The sequence below is a fragment of the Tiliqua scincoides genome, chromosome 4 (assembly GCF_035046505.1).
Source record: "Tiliqua scincoides isolate rTilSci1 chromosome 4, rTilSci1.hap2, whole genome shotgun sequence".
Taxonomy (NCBI): domain Eukaryota; kingdom Metazoa; phylum Chordata; class Lepidosauria; order Squamata; family Scincidae; genus Tiliqua; species Tiliqua scincoides.
In genome coordinates, this window is record NC_089824.1 from 117,877,358 (window position 1) to 117,894,889 (window position 17,532).

The 17,532-nt window shown below is 41.6% G+C and overlaps 1 protein-coding gene across 6 annotated transcripts in view; it reads left to right on the forward strand.

Annotated features, from left to right (window-relative positions):
- The window catches only part of SWT1 (SWT1 RNA endoribonuclease homolog), a 39,678-nt gene extending 22,804 nt beyond the window's left edge, over positions 1–16,874 (forward strand). For 5 of the 6 annotated variants that reach the window (XM_066626371.1, XM_066626375.1, XM_066626372.1 and 2 more), the window contains 9 exons: positions 1,906–2,054; positions 3,039–3,175; positions 4,477–4,615; positions 5,681–5,826; positions 7,921–8,129; positions 9,600–9,731; positions 12,674–12,740; positions 14,817–14,881; positions 16,739–16,874. In XM_066626371.1, coding sequence (XP_066482468.1) covers positions 1,906–2,054; positions 3,039–3,175; positions 4,477–4,615; positions 5,681–5,826; positions 7,921–8,129; positions 9,600–9,731; positions 12,674–12,740; positions 14,817–14,881; positions 16,739–16,844 — 1,150 coding nt within the window. In that variant the 3' untranslated portion in view covers positions 16,845–16,874. Of the gene's footprint in view, positions 1–1,905; positions 2,055–3,038; positions 3,176–4,476; positions 4,616–5,680; positions 5,827–7,920; positions 8,130–9,599; positions 9,732–12,673; positions 12,741–14,619; positions 14,882–16,738 lie in introns of those variants that run through there. The other variant, XM_066626374.1, reaches the window with a different exon arrangement.
- The last annotated feature ends 658 nt before the right edge of the window (positions 16,875–17,532 follow it).

Genomic DNA, 17,532 nt, shown 5'->3' on the forward strand with positions numbered 1-17,532 from the left:
AAACAGCTGTTAAACAAAATATATGTTCTCTCTCTGGAAAGCTATCTCCCTTCAGCAGGAGTGCAAAGAAATATCTGCCTTTGGCAAACAGGTTTTTGCCAGCTTCTGTTGGCTTTCTGGAGGTGCCATTTTCAAAATGCTTCAAATGGACACAAAGCAATTTATCACAGTGTCAAAAATGAAAAAGAGGGTGACTCTTAATAGGGAATTCACTTAGTAACAATTTGTCCCTTTAAGGATCTTAGGAACTCCAATTTGTCAGTTCTAGTCCAATGACTTGGATCTTGTCCAAATTCCAATGTGCTATTTCGCAAGCAAAGTTCAAAAGTCTTATTGTTCCCAATCACAAGGATGAAAGAGTCACCTCTGTAAACCTGTGGGTGGTCAGACCTCAGATCTAACTTGTGGAATCTTTAGGAAGAGAGTACAAAAACAAGACTTAAATGCATGCAAAAGTGCTTTATTTCTAAGCAGCAGAAAAATTCTAGACTTTACACTGAATGCTTTATAATCAAAGAATAATCTTTTTACAGCTAAGTATTCATGCTCACACAAGCATGCACAGCTACCTGGCTAGGGCAATTGGTAACTCAGGTGATATAGCTGGAGTATAGCAGTTGTGATCTGCAGACTTATGATTCTCCTCCAATGCAATGAACTTTGCTTCTAACTTATACAGGCATGCACAACATAACATGTTGGTCAACAACCGACAACCGACCGTATATACAATGGTGGAGCTGCAGTTTCCAAGCTGTGGATTGTGATCCAATTTTTGGTGGGTTGTGGCAGGTGTCCTGTGATGCCTCAAAGCTTTCTGGTGTTTTACTGGCTGCTACAAGGCATTCTGAGGTGCTGCCTGGCTGTCTCAAGGCATTCTGGGGCCCTACCCAGGCAACAAAGAATGCGCCTGATGAGTTTTTTGGGAACATATCCCCATCATTAGGCAATACGTACCTGTATATATCTTTTACATCATAACCCTAGAGCCAGTGATTTCTGCTTCTGCTTGATGATAGCATGGAGATGGTGTTATAGGGTGATGGTATAGATGTTTGCAATTCTGTAAAGTTACATCTGGGTCAGACTGACAATGGCACCCTGACTGTTCACCCCCACCTGATATGGCATGACTTTTGGTTGTCCTCCCTGCTTGGGCAGAGTTCTTGGTCAAGGACCCCAACTGTATCTTGATTATCTGTTTAAACAATACAGTTCAGGCATTGCTCTTCAGGACATGGCTGCTATCATGTATGCTACAGTACCAGTTCTGTACAAATCCTTCTGCAGAACGTTGGTTCTTGATTATATAATCACTGGTCTCTCCTTTATTGTCCCCATACTCCATCTTTGGTCTTATTCTGTAGAGCAGGGCTCTCCATACCATGTCCCTCAGGCTGAATTCGGTGCATGGCTGAATTCATCCCCCAGGTGAGCAGAATGTTCTGTTCCCCTGGGGAGCCTCCCTGCCATGCCACCAATCTCCCCCAAACTGCGCACTGACCAGCTGCTTCTGGGGTCAATCACCCCAGCAGGCTTTGTGCTTGGATTTCCAGGCTGGCTGGCATACAGTTTGGGGAAGATTGGTGGCACAATGAAGAGGCTTCCCGGCAGAACAGATTATTCAGTTCGTGCTGAGGACATCTTTTGCAGAAAGCAGCAGTCTCCAGTTTGGAGATTGCTGCCGTATAGGTAAATACAATTATTAGCAAAAGTCACTCATCCACTCACTCAAACAGCAATATGATTATGATGTAGCATACATTGCAATAAAAATAATGCTTATCACAAAAACATGCTCGTTTTTCAATTGTGACAGTAGCAGACTTCGGATTAGTTTTGTCAAAGGGGAAAACATAGCAGTGTGGTACTCCTTACTCCAGTAATATAAACTTCTTTTCATAGGGATGATAAAAACTTGAGCAACAAAGCCCTGGTGAGTGAAGTAAAGGCCTTTGGTAAAGCGGACTTTGTTACTGCACTCAAGAATGCGACTGTAAATAGTACAGTGTTAAGCCAAGATGCTCCCTGTGTCCAGCAGCAATCGCAAAAAGGTTGGTTTTTCTTGGAATAGTTGTGTTCGTTTACTGGCTGGATTATTCAAATTGAGAAATACTAGTTTGCAAACCTGTTTTATTGACTTCTGACAACCTGCTTTTTGGGTTGAAAGTTTCCCCTTGCCCAGTAATTGTCACTGTATCTGTACTAATAATTTTCTGACAGATATACTCATCCACTTCAATCTGAAGCAAGTGTAGGAAGAACTGAAATTATTCAACTTGTTGTTGTGAATATACAAGCAGTAGTGGGTATGTGTTGGATGAAAGATCATTTAGAATTGGTGAAAACTCATCAAGGAAGTTGAGGGACCTCCTTTCAATGTGTTTTTTTAAATATGAAACTGGATTAGTGTCAAGTGTGGTTTAAAAGTTGTCAATTCGGGTACTACAGATGTTTGACTGTGCCGTCTTCAGCCCTATGGGTCGAATTGATCTGCAGCCATGTATATAATTTTAATATCACTACTGCAATTGAAGCACAGTCCTATGTTGGAACAGAGAGCTAGTTCTTTGGTCTCTGAAAGAGCCTCTCTCCCTTCTATTCTCTAGTCTCTTACAATTGGGATAGCACTGTCCCAGCCTTCATGTCATCTGTGAATCAGAAATTTCTTAAGGTGTCTCACAAGGGGTTGGCCCATTATGGCAGAGTCAGAGTGAAGGCAGCAGTACCAACGCAGTTCATTGATTTGGGTTACACGTCAAACACTACAAGTTGTCTCTCATATCAGTGGCAAGATTCATGTGCCATGTAGTGTAAGGTAATAAAAATCAGAATTAGTAAAGCTTATTTTCTTTTTAGCTTAGTAGTAGCTTGTTTGAGACTATATCAGCATCTGCACAGAAAACTGATTCCTAAAATAGGAAGAACGTTTTGGGAAAAAAGTGCCAATGTAACTAAATTATTCTCCTTTTTCTTATTTGATTTGTCATCAGTCCAGCTGAACAGAGGATTTAATATCCTTTGTGCTTTCTTAACAGGTACAAGGTCCAAAAAGGCAAAGGAGAATCCTGCTGATTCAAGTATTATGTTTGACCTTGAAAAAAGCTTGGGAGAAGTTTTATCTTCTATACTGCAAACAGAAATGATAATTGCATATGGAGACCTGTGGACAGAGGTGGTTACCTTCTAGTATAAAAAAGAAGTAAATGTGGACTGTATCATTTCATTGAATGAGTCTTTTATATATTAACATGCATGTGTATATGTAGCAAAGATAGAGATTCTAAATTCAACTGTAGTTCTAGGCAGTGAGTCTGTTCTATACTTTTCCCCTGATGCTGTGGAATGGAGACACACATAGAGCCATACCTGCATAGTAGTCTCGGTCTGACTTCATATCAGCCAACCTACACAACATTTTGCAATAACTTGAAAACTTCAGACATTTTCTTGACCCCTCAAGGGTTCCAGACATTAGGAATGTGAGATATTTCAAATTAGCTTCTTCAAAAGGCTCTGGAGAAGTACTTCCCAAACGTTTTAGCAACAGGACGCACTTTTTAAAATGACTATCTATTGCAACCCGCTCACCCAATGTTTCCCAAGCTATGAGCTGCAGCTCCTTGGGGAGCCCTGGAAACTAACCAGGGAGCTGCAGAATCTTTGCAAAAAACCTGCTGCCCTGTACAATGTATAGGATTGTAGCCTTAACGGGGAGCCGTGGTCAATGGCCTAGTAGTCACCAGTTGAAAATGTTTGTGAACCACTGCAGTAGACCAAAAAAAATCTTGAAAGAAATATTTTGTTTAGGCTGCTACAGATCTTCTGTATATTATGTGTGTTGACATTTGCTAGACTCACCCTAGAAATGCAGTCCCTAGAAACTCCCTTGGGATCGTTCCCCTTAACTTTAACAGTCTTTCTAGGTTACCCAGAAGGCTGAACTGGAGAGGGAGATGTGCAGTTAGGGATTTCCAGGCAAGCAGGATTCACACATGATCTACAGCATGCCAATTATTCAAGAAAATCAGAGAATGTACTTTTTAATTTGGGGGTATGAAGATTACCTCAAACCACAGGTTAGCATTCAGTCTAATGGTTTTCTTTTGTAAACTGGGCTTTTTGAAAAACATTTCAAAAACTTTTCACGACCCACCAAAAATTGGTTTGCAACCCACTTGTGAGTCCTGACCCAAAAATTGGGAAACATTGCTCTAGAGGCAGGTTTTTATGCTGTCATTTGTTCTAGGGAGAGCGTGCTACAATATACAAGAATGCATGAAGAGGCATTGCCTACTAAATTATCCAGGGAACATGCTTGTACTGTTTTGACATGCAATTTTTTTTCTGGGTGGGGAATCACTGGTGTCTTAGCAACAGAATCTGGTACATTACTTAATACCTATCAGATTTTTGTAACTCTGACCCCCGAAACATACCCTAATGAGATGTGAAACTCTTAAACTTCTTTTCTAGGTAGTGTATCATAAGCCCCCATGGACATTAACAAAGTTGTTGGAGTGTTACAAAAAACACTGGATAGCTGTTTTTGGGCAGGTTGTATCAAGAAGTCTTCTTTCAACCATTGATTATCTATATACAAATCTCTGTACAGGTAGGAACAGTTGCATTAATTTTCAAAATGGCTCTGCATTTTAAAATAAAAAAACTGATTTCAAAAGTTATAATTCTACAAATCTAAAATTTAATATCATTAATTACAAGCAAGTAACCCTGAAAAACTAGCTACAATTCCTAGTCCTCCCCAAATATTAAAATCTCCTAGGATTTCTTGGTGGAAACAATAGAAATTAACCTTGTCTCATCTGATATAAACTTCTGTATAGATATTCCTGAGTTAAACCTGGAGATAGCCTTGGTTATTGCACTTGTACAATATATTGTACAATGGAAAACCTGCAGATGTTTTAACAACCATTCATGTTCCACTTAAAAAAATCTTATACACCTTGCATGTCTAAAATAGACAAATATAATATCAGTTTATGGTGCATCAAATTTGTCACATTTTTATGGTGCTTTTCTTTCAAGGCCGTCTCCATAGCTAAGACTTGAACTCAAGTCAGAGGCTTTATTCACCACTACATTACACTGGGTTCTCATCCTAATACTTTATTTTACTACTTTCAAATTTCTGAGACCTGCTTTAACATTCGTGTAATAGCCTGAATTTTTTTGATATGGTAACATGTCCTGAAATGTAATTATGTTCAAGATAGTAATAATTTGGAACTGTAGCCCCAGAGTTGACCTTAGCACTAGAATTGTAGGTATCAAGTACTTCTTTGAACATTGGCTGAGGTAGAACTTGCCCTTTCTACTTCAGTACATGTTCTTTTGTGCTCAGGAACAGTGCACAGGGACTCCGAATCAATGGCAACAGGGTGAAACACAAGTGAAAAGCCTAAGTATCCAGCAGTGAGGTGGGAATCGAGTTGATTAAAAGTCCATCAAAAATAGTTGGGATGGGTGCAGACATCACTGAGTTCCCTTTGTGTGGATGGGTTACAGAGCATCTGAGAAGTGCATATGTGGAAATGGGAGAATAACAGGGAGCCTATTGTCGCTTAACAATTATCAAGTCATGCAGAATGTCAGTGTGTCTTTTTCTAATCTCTCTCATATTGCTTCTCTTCCTCAATAACTCCCCCCCCCCCAGCTACAGTGTTTAACCATTCAACAATTCAGATGGTGCTCCAGGAATCAAAAATGCTGCTAGAGATGTTCAGCTCAAGATCAAACTATGAAGGTGTCCTTTCGCAAGCCTTGGCTCAAGTTAATAAGCTGCTCGAGTCTCTTGAGAAGGTAAGGAATTATAAGTTTTGAGAGATGTAGTTCTCTTCTCATGCCTGTGCATGAATCTTGATTGCAATATTGCTTCTACTCATCCTGTTTGTCATCATTTATTGTTAAAATAGTGCTTGCTATCTAAATCTTTTTTAAAAAAATGACAGCTTGAGTGTTGCATTTCATCGCCTTCTATAGCAGTGGTCTTCAACCTTTTTTGTGTCATGACCCCAATAAATAAATAATGTGAGGCTGGGGACCCACTGTTGATCCTACCCCCCACTGGGACTCAATCCACTCAACCCATGTCCCCATCGCTGCACACTCCCTGCCTCCACAGGCCACAGTGAGGAAGGCTCTTTTTGAACTTAGGACAACCATTTTTGCTCATCAAGATAATGCATCCCTTTGGCTTTTATATGCTGGACAGGCTACTGCGCAGTAACATTGAATGGCATGCAGTGGACAGCAAAGTCTAACAGTGGGGCAAGGCTCTGCAACAATCCCATGTATGCAAGCAGTGTGTCAATATGTGTGAAATGTTGACCCTTATGTAACCACATCCCCCCATATTGCACCATGCCATCCCAACAGTGTGACTTGGCATGATTGGCAGTCATTGTGGTTCCCCTAACTTTCTGTGACTCCCCAAATGTGGCTTTGTGACCCCATTGGAGTCACAAACCCAAGGTTAAAGAATACTGATCTATAGAATAGGGACTATGGGACTTAAGAACGTAACATAAGAACAGCCCCACTGGGTCAGGCCATAGGCCCATCTAGTCCAACTTCCTGTATCTCACAGCGGCCCACCAAATGCCCCAGGGAGCACACCAGATAACAAGAGACCTCATCCTGGTGCCCTCCCTTGCATCTGGCATTCTGATATAGCCCATTTCTAAAATCAGGAAGTTGAACATACACATCATGGCTTGTAACCCGTAATGGATTTTTCCTCCAGAAACTTGTCCAATCCCCTTTTAAAGGCATCCAGGCCAGATGCCGTCACCACATCCTGTGGCAAGGAGTTGCACAGACCAACCACATGCTGAGTAAAGAAATATTTTCTTTTGTCTGTCCTAACTCTCCCAACCCTCAATTTTAGTGGATGTCCCCAGGTTCTGGTGTTATGCGAGAGTGTAAAGAGCACTAAAGAACTTCTTTTTAAATTCCAGATTTAATTTTTCAGTAATATCTATTTGTGTTTTTTTCATGAATGCCCCATTCTCTCCCCCCCCCCCCATTTTTGTCTTTTTTCCTATTTTTGGACACCTATAACTCCCCAGGAGCTCCTATACTGGAAAGTCCTTGTACAGCATTCTTGTTCTAAAACTCCATAATTCCCAGCCATGTGCTGGATGTGGATTAAGGGTCAGTCTTCCTGTTCAGGGCAGCTATTCTGCTTATCAACAGAGCTATCTTGTCCATTGGTTAGTAAGTCAGTCTGTCTAGGTTCAAGTGGCGGGATGGAGAATCCATGTAGGTTCCGCTCTTCGTCGGTTAACTTGGTATCATCTAGACAAGCCAATTCAATTGGGAATTCAAAATCAGGAATGGAGCAGACGAGTGACATGCTCCCCTATTCCCTCAGATCTTGTTCAGCTCCTGCTTTTTCTTCAAGGACCTCTGATCTGTTGCCCCTTGCACGAGGTAGAGCAGTTTTATAAAGCCAAACAGGCCATACTCACTGCTCTGCTGCAGCAGGCCTCCAGGATGTTGTTGAATACATTTCTTGGGTGGAATGCTTTAACTTTGCTGTGGTTGTTTTGTTGCCAGTTCTGAATGCCTGTTTTGGTTGCTGGCAACTATGGTGTTTCCTAGAGCCTTTTCTCCTTCCACAAGTGGGGGAGGAAGTTGCCATCATATCTTGTTTAAAAGCCTATGAAAGAATTCATCTCTTCTGGGTGCCTTGTCCGCTATTCAAACTAGCTGTGATAAACCACTCATTGAATGAAACCTTTTTGAAAAAATACCTTATCTTCTGTGATTCATTTTATTATGGCAGTAATAAAGTATTGGGTGTTTTTTTTTTTTAAAGAATGACATTCTTTCAGAAATCTCGTTGCTTGTAGTTTAACACACCTGACCTGTTTGCTTGCTGGATTTTTGAAGATTCAGTCGGATACTGGACAAAATTCTTCAGATGCCCTCAAGTCTACTTCAGTGAGTCCTGCTTGTGAAAAAATGGAAGATGGAACTTTGCCCCAACACACTCCAGCAGGAGAGAACTCATTCTCACTAGAGCCTTTGAACCAAGGAAATCGGCATCTGGAAATCTGGTCTGTCCTTGAAAATGTCGGGAACTCAATAAACTTATTCAGGTAATAAATATTAGAAGGACTTTTCCTTTCTTTGACTGCTTTTCCTAGGAAGTGTTACCTGTTTGTGGCACACATGGATTACAGTAATGTGCAAAACCCTTGCCTTGCACCATGGCCATCAGTTCTGAACTTTTGATGGTGAGCTCTTCAGGGGTATCTCTCTTGTGTCTTTCATTTGCTGATATCAGGAAAGTATCACGTGCACTGATAGTGCTTTGGAAATTATGATACTTTTGCAGTCTGTCCTAAATAGACTCAGGACTACCTCCTGAGTCAAATTGAAATGCAATTTGAGCCATTTTATGTGCACCTGAATTAGGTCTTAGCAGTCATTGCTCAGTCATTCCCACTTTGCAAGTTTTGGTGGGGCCATTTTACAAATTTCGGGCAACAAAACTGGGCATGCCTCTTTGTATACACTAGACAAGGAGTTGATGGCATATTGATCATGTCGCTGATTGGAAACCCATGTTGTGTTCATGCTTTATATTTTTGATACATTGTATATATACATTTTGGGATTGATTTAGCTATTCATGCATTTTGCTTATTGGCAGCTGAATGTTTGAACTGATTCCATAGAGAAGCACTCTGTTTTGAAGTGATGTGAAATGTGGTCATGTTAATACTAGGTGCTTCAATAAACAAATGATGAACATGCATGGCAAGTCCTTCAGGAACACTTTAAAAATATCATCTGTGTAGTAGACTTCAGTCCACCATGGGGTTTGGTGGCAAAAAAAAGCAGTTACTACAAAATGATAGATGGTATGGCACAATACTAGCATTAAGACACTCACAGCCCAGTCCTAAACTGTGCTGGCGCAGCGGGAGCCACATGGCCTCCGTTGCATCCAGCGCAGCTCAGGAGTAGAATGGAAGTCTTCTTGGGGGAAAGGGATATTTTTTCCCCTTACCTCAGCTAATGCCACAGCTTGCCCTATGGGGCTACTTGGATCTCTGCCTGCTATTTAGGTGATGGCAGTCCAACCAGCTCGATGTAACACCAGGAGGGGGGTCAGAATATGGTAGAGGAAGCTTCCGCCAATCCCACCCCCTCCTGGGTTTGATCTGCCCCCATTCTGCCACCGCCCTGAAATGGCCCCTCCTCTCCTCCAAACTTCTGCTACCCTGTGCAAATCTTACCTCTACTGGCAGCTGTCGGGCTGGGTGCAGTGTCGACAGGGCAGCACAGACCTCCTTGCCACCACTGCTTGCTCTCCAGGTGCACAAACATGCCTTTTGCTTCTTTGAAACAACTGGGTTTGCCACACCCTCTGCCAGGGCAAGGACTGCTGCACTGGCTGAAGCCTCTGATAGGATTGCCCTCTCAGTTGTCTCAATATGGGCCAATGAGCCACTGTGAAAAAAACTTGTATATCATGGATTTCCCCCCCCCTCTCTTCCCCTGCCCTGCCTAAATCTATATGTAATTCTTGCCTCTAAAATTAATCCCCCACTTTTTCTTAGTCATGAAATTTTTGAGAAGCTGGACATCAATGCAAGAACCAACACTCAAGATATATCTTCATTCAAAGAAGCATTCTTGGGTCTGGAGAAATTAATGGCAGCTGTGAATGAAATTCTTGTAGCAATCCGACAGTAAGTATATGTGAGCTGAATGAAGTACACCATGTTTCTCAAACTGTGGGTCGTGACCTGATTGTTATTGGGTTGCAAAGCTGCAATTGCCAAGCTGATAGGGTTTGATGCATTTTGCTCATCTGCTATGTAAAGTAGTGACTGAGTGATACTACACATTTACTCATGAGTAAATGAACTTGCCTTGGTCCATTGCAAAGGACAGGCTGAGAGGAATCCAATGCCACCAGAATAGTCCTGATTTGATGAATTCAGCCCCCCCAAAACAGATGAGAAGGAAGCCCCTCCCTCCAAGCTAAGTAATGTATTGAGCCCCCTGGAAAGCAAAACTAAGCCACATGTTGCATTTACTCATGAGTAAGCAAATGTGCCTTGGCTGATGTGGAAGGTCAATGAAAAGGGAGTGCAAGGCTACCAGAATGGTCCCGATCCTATGCACGTGACGCTGAACAGGTGCTCCAGAAGGCATCCCCCCCACCATAGTACAGTAAAAAGAGGCCTGAGCTGGTAAGACTTTTTCTTCTTTTTTTAGTTTTGTAAAGCTGGGTGGCTCCTGATGGTGTGTATTTTTAAAAATAGCAGTGGTGTCACCCCCCCATGTCACCTTACTAACACCTTATTGGTTCAATTTTGTGTCATAATCACATCTAATTAGCTCTTTGAATTAAGGAAATGTTCCTTTTTGTAACATAAGGCAGTTGCATTTTTGCTTTCTGGTTTTTTGGTTATAACTTTTGCTAGAATTGAGATATTTCACTCTGGCTTTTTCACTGCATTCAGCTGTAAATTATGCATCGAATGGTATATAACATGATGGTATTATTTCTGCAAACTGTGATTTTGGTCACTAGTGCGCATCCCCCCATGCACGCACCTGGTGCAGCCTGCACCCCCTAGCGATGTCACTGCATGCTACTTCTTGGCTGCTCCAGCATGTGCAGGCAAGCTCTGCAAAGTAGGCTAGCGGCCCATGGTCTTCCCTCTTGAGGTCTTTCTGGCCTATCCTGGCTACCCAATGCCCCAGTTTGGAGAAGTTCTTCTGGAGCTCTTCACAATCCATTCTAGATTTCACCACCTGGAAGAGTTTAGTGTCATCCACAAACTTGGCCATCTTGTTGCTTATCCCCACTCCCAGTCGTTTATAAACAAGTTGAAAAGCATTGGTCCCAAGACTTGACTTTGGGGCACACCACTTTTCGCCTCTCTCCATTGTAAAAATTGCCCATTTATACCCAGTCTGTTTCCTGTTCTTCAGCCAGTTCCTAATCCTAATCCATAAAAGGACCTGCCCTCTTTTGCCCTTACTGTTGAGTTTTCTCAGGAGCCTTTGGTGAAGGACTGTGTCAAATGCCTTCTTGAAATATATATCAGCGGTTTCACCCATATCCCTATTAACCTTTACAAAGAAGGGTGATGAATGTCACCCAGAATGATCTCTAGGTGTGAATGTAAGGGTGGTAGCTGGAGAGGAAAATTGAAAAGTTTGATGTGGAGAGAGCTCTTATTTCTGGATTTGATAGTTTATTTTAACAGGTGGACATGGTAGGCCTCTTGTAAGTGAGATGTAGTTATTGATTTCACTTAATTCTAGATAGAGGGCTCATAGTTATTCAGCATGGTATATTTTAAAGTACAGCACATGATTGGCAATGCCACCAATAGAAGTGACCACACAGTATAACCAAGTCCCAAAAAAGACTATTAAAATAGGAAAGAGAGGGAGTGTTGGTGATCAGTGGTTTGGTTGGATGCTTAGTGCATACCTTCTGATAGCAAACCCTTAATCCCTAGACTGTCAGCAAACATCATAGAGATTTCAGAAAATAGTTTATTCTGATGAGTCACAGAGAGAGACTTCCTACATTTGGAAGGCACAGCTTCTATGTGATTTTTTTTTTAAATAGCTTTGTTTAAATGATTATGTAGCTTCCTGTGATCTAATGGGAAAAGAAAATGGCTTTGGGAACAGTGAGTTATTAGCAATAATATTGGTTTGGTGACTGGATACTAAGACTGAATGAGTTTTTTAATCATAAGTGTGATCAATAGGGCTTAATATAAATGGTGTTTAAATGCTGCCATCTACTGACTATTTCAGTGATAGCAAGAAATGTGTGAATGGACTTGGCTCTCTAGTCTAGCGGTTCTCACTCCTTTAGCACTGGGACCCACTTTTTAGAAATGAGAATCTGTCAGGACCCACTTGAAGTGATGTCATGACTGGAAGTGACATCATCAAGCAGGAAAATTTTTAACAGTCCTAGGCTGCAATCCTACCCACACTTACCTAGGAGTAAGTCCCATTTACTATCATTGTTAAAGGCATTTTCAGTAACAGTTGCCTGTTAAAAGTATAGATCTGTGACATTTCCCCAAATGCAGTTACATACCATGGTAGCATCAAGTCTAATATATTGTCAAATATATTAAAAATAAAATATTGAAATGAATAGGGACCCACCTGAAATTGGCTTGAGACCCACCTAGTAAATCCTGACCCACAGTTTGAGAAACACTACTCTAGTCTATAACTTGTTGGTATTAGGATTGGCAAAGAGTTTATATCTGCTGTGCAAACAGTTAAGTATCACTGGGAATCTTCAAGGACTCTGGTTTTAATGCATTGTTGTACTTGAATTTGAATAGTGCCTCATCTGATTAAGGCTACAATATTATGCACACTTTCCTGAGAGTAGCCCTTTGAACACAATGGGACGTTCTTTGGAGTAACCCTGCGTTACTTAATGAGGACAAAAAAGAATGACATTACAGATTTATAGAAAAATTGAGTTTATCTGAGATCTTTATATTGTAATTATGAACACATAAGGTTTGTTTTGTATTCAGTAATTCAATGATTTAAGTGTATATATATTTTTATATTTACAATTAAAAGTTATTTTTAAAAATATCCTTAATGGTGGTTTTTATTATCTTTTCAGAGTTTTAACACCAAACAGTAGCTTTCAAGATGTCTGGGCCCTCTATAGCTTTTTAACTAATAACGAGGTGGGTTAATTTATCTTTTAAAAGTACTTGGAAGGCATTTATACATGAACGATTTGGATTGACTAACTTGCTCATGAGGATATCGTTATTGTTAGGGACTTTCAGAACCCAGAGATGTGGAATTGGTGCATACAGAGCCCAAGACAGGCCTGATTACCAGACATTTCAAAAACTTCTATTTTTTTCTATTAAAATAGACTTCTATTAAAGGGAAAGGGTCTGCTCCCCCAAAGAGTGGAGTTAGTGTGAGAAGGAGCTGTGGCATGAACTCCCCTCCCTTGACCCTGGACTTCCAGTGTTGCCAAGTAGCACAGGAAGGAACCATGCTGTAGCAGCTCCAGTGCTGCTAATCATAATGCCAGAAAAGAGCCTTCAGTCACTCGAGCATCTTGTTTGCTCGGCTCCTATTGTGATACCTCAGTTTTATATTGTGCTATGTGTTAATATTTTAATGTATTTTATAGTCACAAACGAGCTGCTTAGAGTTTAAAAAGGGGGGAAGAGTATGTGTTGTTACAGAGAGCACAGCCAGAGCATACACTGAATACAGGTCGAGCCTCATTATTCGCATGGGTTCCGTTCCAAGCACTCAAATGGATGGCATAAAATGCACTATAGCAAATCAATTTAAAAAACAAAGTTTCGTTGCTCTGATGATTTAAAAACAGCTTTGCTGACCTTTGTCAGTTGATGTAAGATGAGTCATTAAGAAGACAATCATCAATTAGTCCTCCCCCAAGCGCTTACAAAGGCCCTTTACTCCGCCCCTCCCTTCACCAATGCAAAGTGATCACCTTTCTTTCAGGTGCTCAGGGGGAAGGGAGGGGTCTGCTGGGGAGAGAAGGATTGATGGATTGTCAGCCAGCTGCCCTCTCTCTCTCATTAATGAGGCTATTGTTAAAGGACTGTTCAGTTTTTTAAACTGATTTTAAAGGGATGCATTTTTCCCCTTCTCCAGGAATCAGCACATTCCTTCTCATTTGCAGTGGCCTTTTGTGTTCAGTCAAATCCATTTTTAAAAAATCCATGTATACAGGCTGGACCCGTATAGGATTTTTGGTGCCAAGCAAAAGATGTATTCCTGGTTTCTTCCCAGCTACAGAGTAATGGGACCAGTCCATGTACACACAGCAAGTGTAACTGCACATGCCTGATCTCATCTGATCTTGGAAGCTAAGCAGGGTCAGGCCTGGTTAGTACTTGGATGGGAGACTGCTTGGGAATACCGGGTGCTGTAGGCTTATACCATAGTCTTTTGAGACTGAAAGTTGCCAACCACATACCTGATGGCCCCAAGCACTTCCAGATGCAAATCATTCTTGGTTATGTGAACCAGCCCAGTGTTTTAGGACCCACAAACTGGACAAGCAAGTTTCCCCCACCCAGCAAGCTAAATGCCACTTTAACATTTAATAACAGCCAACAGCATACCTTTCACTCCTGTGTACCTGAAATGACTTAATGCTGTGGTTCTCAAAGTTTTTGTTCTCTGGAGCACTTTATACTTCTAAAAGCACGGAGCCCTAATGTGTTTTCCCTTAGAAGAGCTGCAAATTTGGTTTGGGCCTTATAGTATTCTGTATGCTCTGTATGTGTTTAACTATAACTGTGTAGGTTTGCATCAATAAGCATATCCGCTGACAGCCTTTTCTGCCCTCTTCAGTAGACATCCTGCACCAATTAGCAGGTTTGTTATCTTTTTTTCCTAGATCATTCAAAAGTCACACTGGTAGGCACAATATTGGTCAGCAATGATTCTGGACAGTCATTTTGAGAAACAAATGTGGGTGGGTGGGTGACTCAGGATCACAATCCTCCCAGAGTTGTTTGCTAGTTTTGCCACAGTTGCCACTCTTTCATTGTCTGTTTTGCCTTCCAGACTGGCAGATGCAGAAACCTTTGCTGGATTTGGCCCACAGGCATAGTTGCCAGTTCCTGCATTAAGTCAGGAAAAACACAATGCCTGAAACAACCTTTGTTTCCATTTTCCATGTTTCCAATTTCCATTCAATAATACCAGCACCTGAAAATTAGCAAGTCTTCCTGCACATTTCAGTGTTTGTGTTTTCTCCATAGATAAATAATAGTATAAACTTTACTGCTGAGGAGTTTTACAACTGCATTTCCCAGGAATTATACAGGTAAACCATTTTAAAAATATCTGCTATTTATTGCCCATAATCCTGTCTCACATGCTTTTGTTATGCAGAAAGCATGTCCTATGTGATGGCTTGCTCTTCCCCTTTAAGAGCTGATTTATTTCTGCTGCAAAATAAGTGCCTTTTGGAGGCTCAGAATTGGAGCAGTCCAAAAGGGGCCAATTCTCCCCTACCCCTTGAAGAGCATGTGCTCCTCACTAGGAATGAGTGCCCAAAATCTCATGAGGAACCACTGTGTTGTTTCAAGTCTGTCCATAAAACATTGCTTCTGCCAAATATTGCTTGATTTCCTGATACCAAGCAGTTAATTACTGTTTCAATATTTGAAAGAGGCTGTAATTGGGCATGGAAGACATTGAATATTCATGTCCTTGTGCAAGCATAGAAGTTGCTCAAGATGGTTTTAAAGAGGCAGCCTATTAGGCTGTGTTGTCAAACAGCCTGATTGCTTTTCGGTTTCAGTCTTTGTACTGGTATCAACCTCAAAACATTCAATAGCTAGTGCTTTTGGTACAGCTGCCCTGGAGCAGAACAGCATTCACATGTTACTCTGGAGGGCATGCTAAATCAAGACATTAAATGGAGAGAAATGTTACTTTTGCAGCTCAGCAAGGCAGATGTGTGTATTGAGGGAATGAGCCTCCTCTTGTAAGCCCAAACGTGCATGTTTCTGTGTAGCTACATGTGTCATATGTATTGTTTCTTGAAATAAACTTGAAATAAAATTTCAGTTGTTCCTTGAAATAAAATTAACATCTTGCTGAATTCTCCTGCATAGTTCACTAATGGGCAGTACGGCTTGATCTTTGTGTCTGTGTGCACATATGAAGCACTGGCAGAAGGGTAATAGTGGTACAGGTGAATCACTGCAAACTTTTAAGTTAGCAAAACACATTTTGAACTGTGTTCTAAAAATTGTTGCTCAAAGAAATGGCCGTGTCTTGCTTTTTTAAAGATTTGTGCTGTGGCTCAGGGTGTTTGGAAGCTGTGCTCTGGAAGGGTCTTCTGCACCTTCATTCTAAGTACAGTATGTGGGGATAGGATTTACATGCTTAATGTTGAGGGAATGACATTTTGAACATGCTTGGAGATACTATTCCTAGATAGTATTTGTATATAGATACTCTTGGAGATACTATTCCTAGATTCGTATATAGAGGAGATGGGACTAAGAGGGTGTGACTGGGGGAAAGGGTAGAGCCATAAGACCAAAGCAACAATCTCTGCAGTAGTACCTCCACTGCTGTTGCCTACTTTATTAGTGGGACACTTTTGTATTTACAGCCTCCCTTCATCTCCAAACTAGAGACTGCTGTGCTCTGAGAAAGGTTTCCCTGGCACAAATGGAATGCTCCATTCTGCTGGGGAACCTGCACATGTCTCTGATCTCCTTACCGTGTCTGATCTCCTCCACACTGCACACAGACTAGCCATGTCTGCCCAGAAGTCCAGCTAGAAAGCTGCTGGGACGACTGACCCCAGAAGCAGCTGACCAGTGCACAGTTTGGGGGAGATTGATGGCATGGTAGGGAGGCTCCCCAGTAGAACAGAGTGTTCCGCTCACCTGGAGGACAGATTTGGCCATGCACTAGATCTGGCCCACAGTACAGGGTATGGAATGCCCTGATTTGGAAGCAGGCTCTGAGACGTGCAAGTACTGATTCAAAGCATATTGAATATTTTGAATAAGCTTCTAAAATATAGGACTTGTTTTCAAATATGAGTATGTTGCTATGAACAAAAAAAAATCAGTGTGAAGTATCTCTTAAACTGTTACTAGTGATAATAGTGCGAGAGTTTATAACAATGTACTTCTTTTCTTTCTCCCCTTGCCCACAGGAAGCGGTTATCAATTGGATGTAGCCAGCTAACCCAACTGGAACACACTATTAAACAGTGCTATGAATCTGTCTGTCTGGAGGCTAAGAACAGGGGATGGCTCTAATTTTGCAGTCCAATGAAGCTTTTGAAGGAACAGTGTTCTCTGTTTGTTAAGCAAAGCAATCTTATGGTCCTGCCCAAATGCTGGAGCTGAGACAAGCAAAATCAGACAGATCCTGTGCTCTCCTGGGACATGTCCTTAAAGCACATTAATAGTAGCAGGAAAAGTGAGTTAGCATTGCAATGATACTGACCACTTGCAGAGACTCTGGCAACATGGTTGCTGCGCAGCTATCCCAATGTCTCTTGCCTATGCCCCATATTGCCCATGTATTGGTGGCACCAAGTAGCAATAGCTTGATGACATCACTTAATCCATTCCACACACCCTGCTAAGCATGGACTCTTACATAACTATCAAGCAACTTGCAAGGGTACAGAAGCCCACCAATGACAAAAAGGATGGCAAGCCTTCAGAGGTGCAGCTAACTAGAGTCACTAGTGTTAGTCTTTCTAGAGGCCTCTTGCCATGTATTGCACTGGACCTTGGGGGTGTCCTCACCTTTGCCCCTGTCAAAGGGCTTTCTGTGGAAATCCAGGAGACACAGGGACAGCCAGAACTAGTGGTCAGCAGCTACAACCGGACTAGATATTCTCCAAGTACTAGGTGACTGGACAGTACACTGCCCTTGAGAGTCCTGCAGGTGTAGTTGCATTTGAATTCCAACAGGTAGTAGTAGGCAAATGATGGA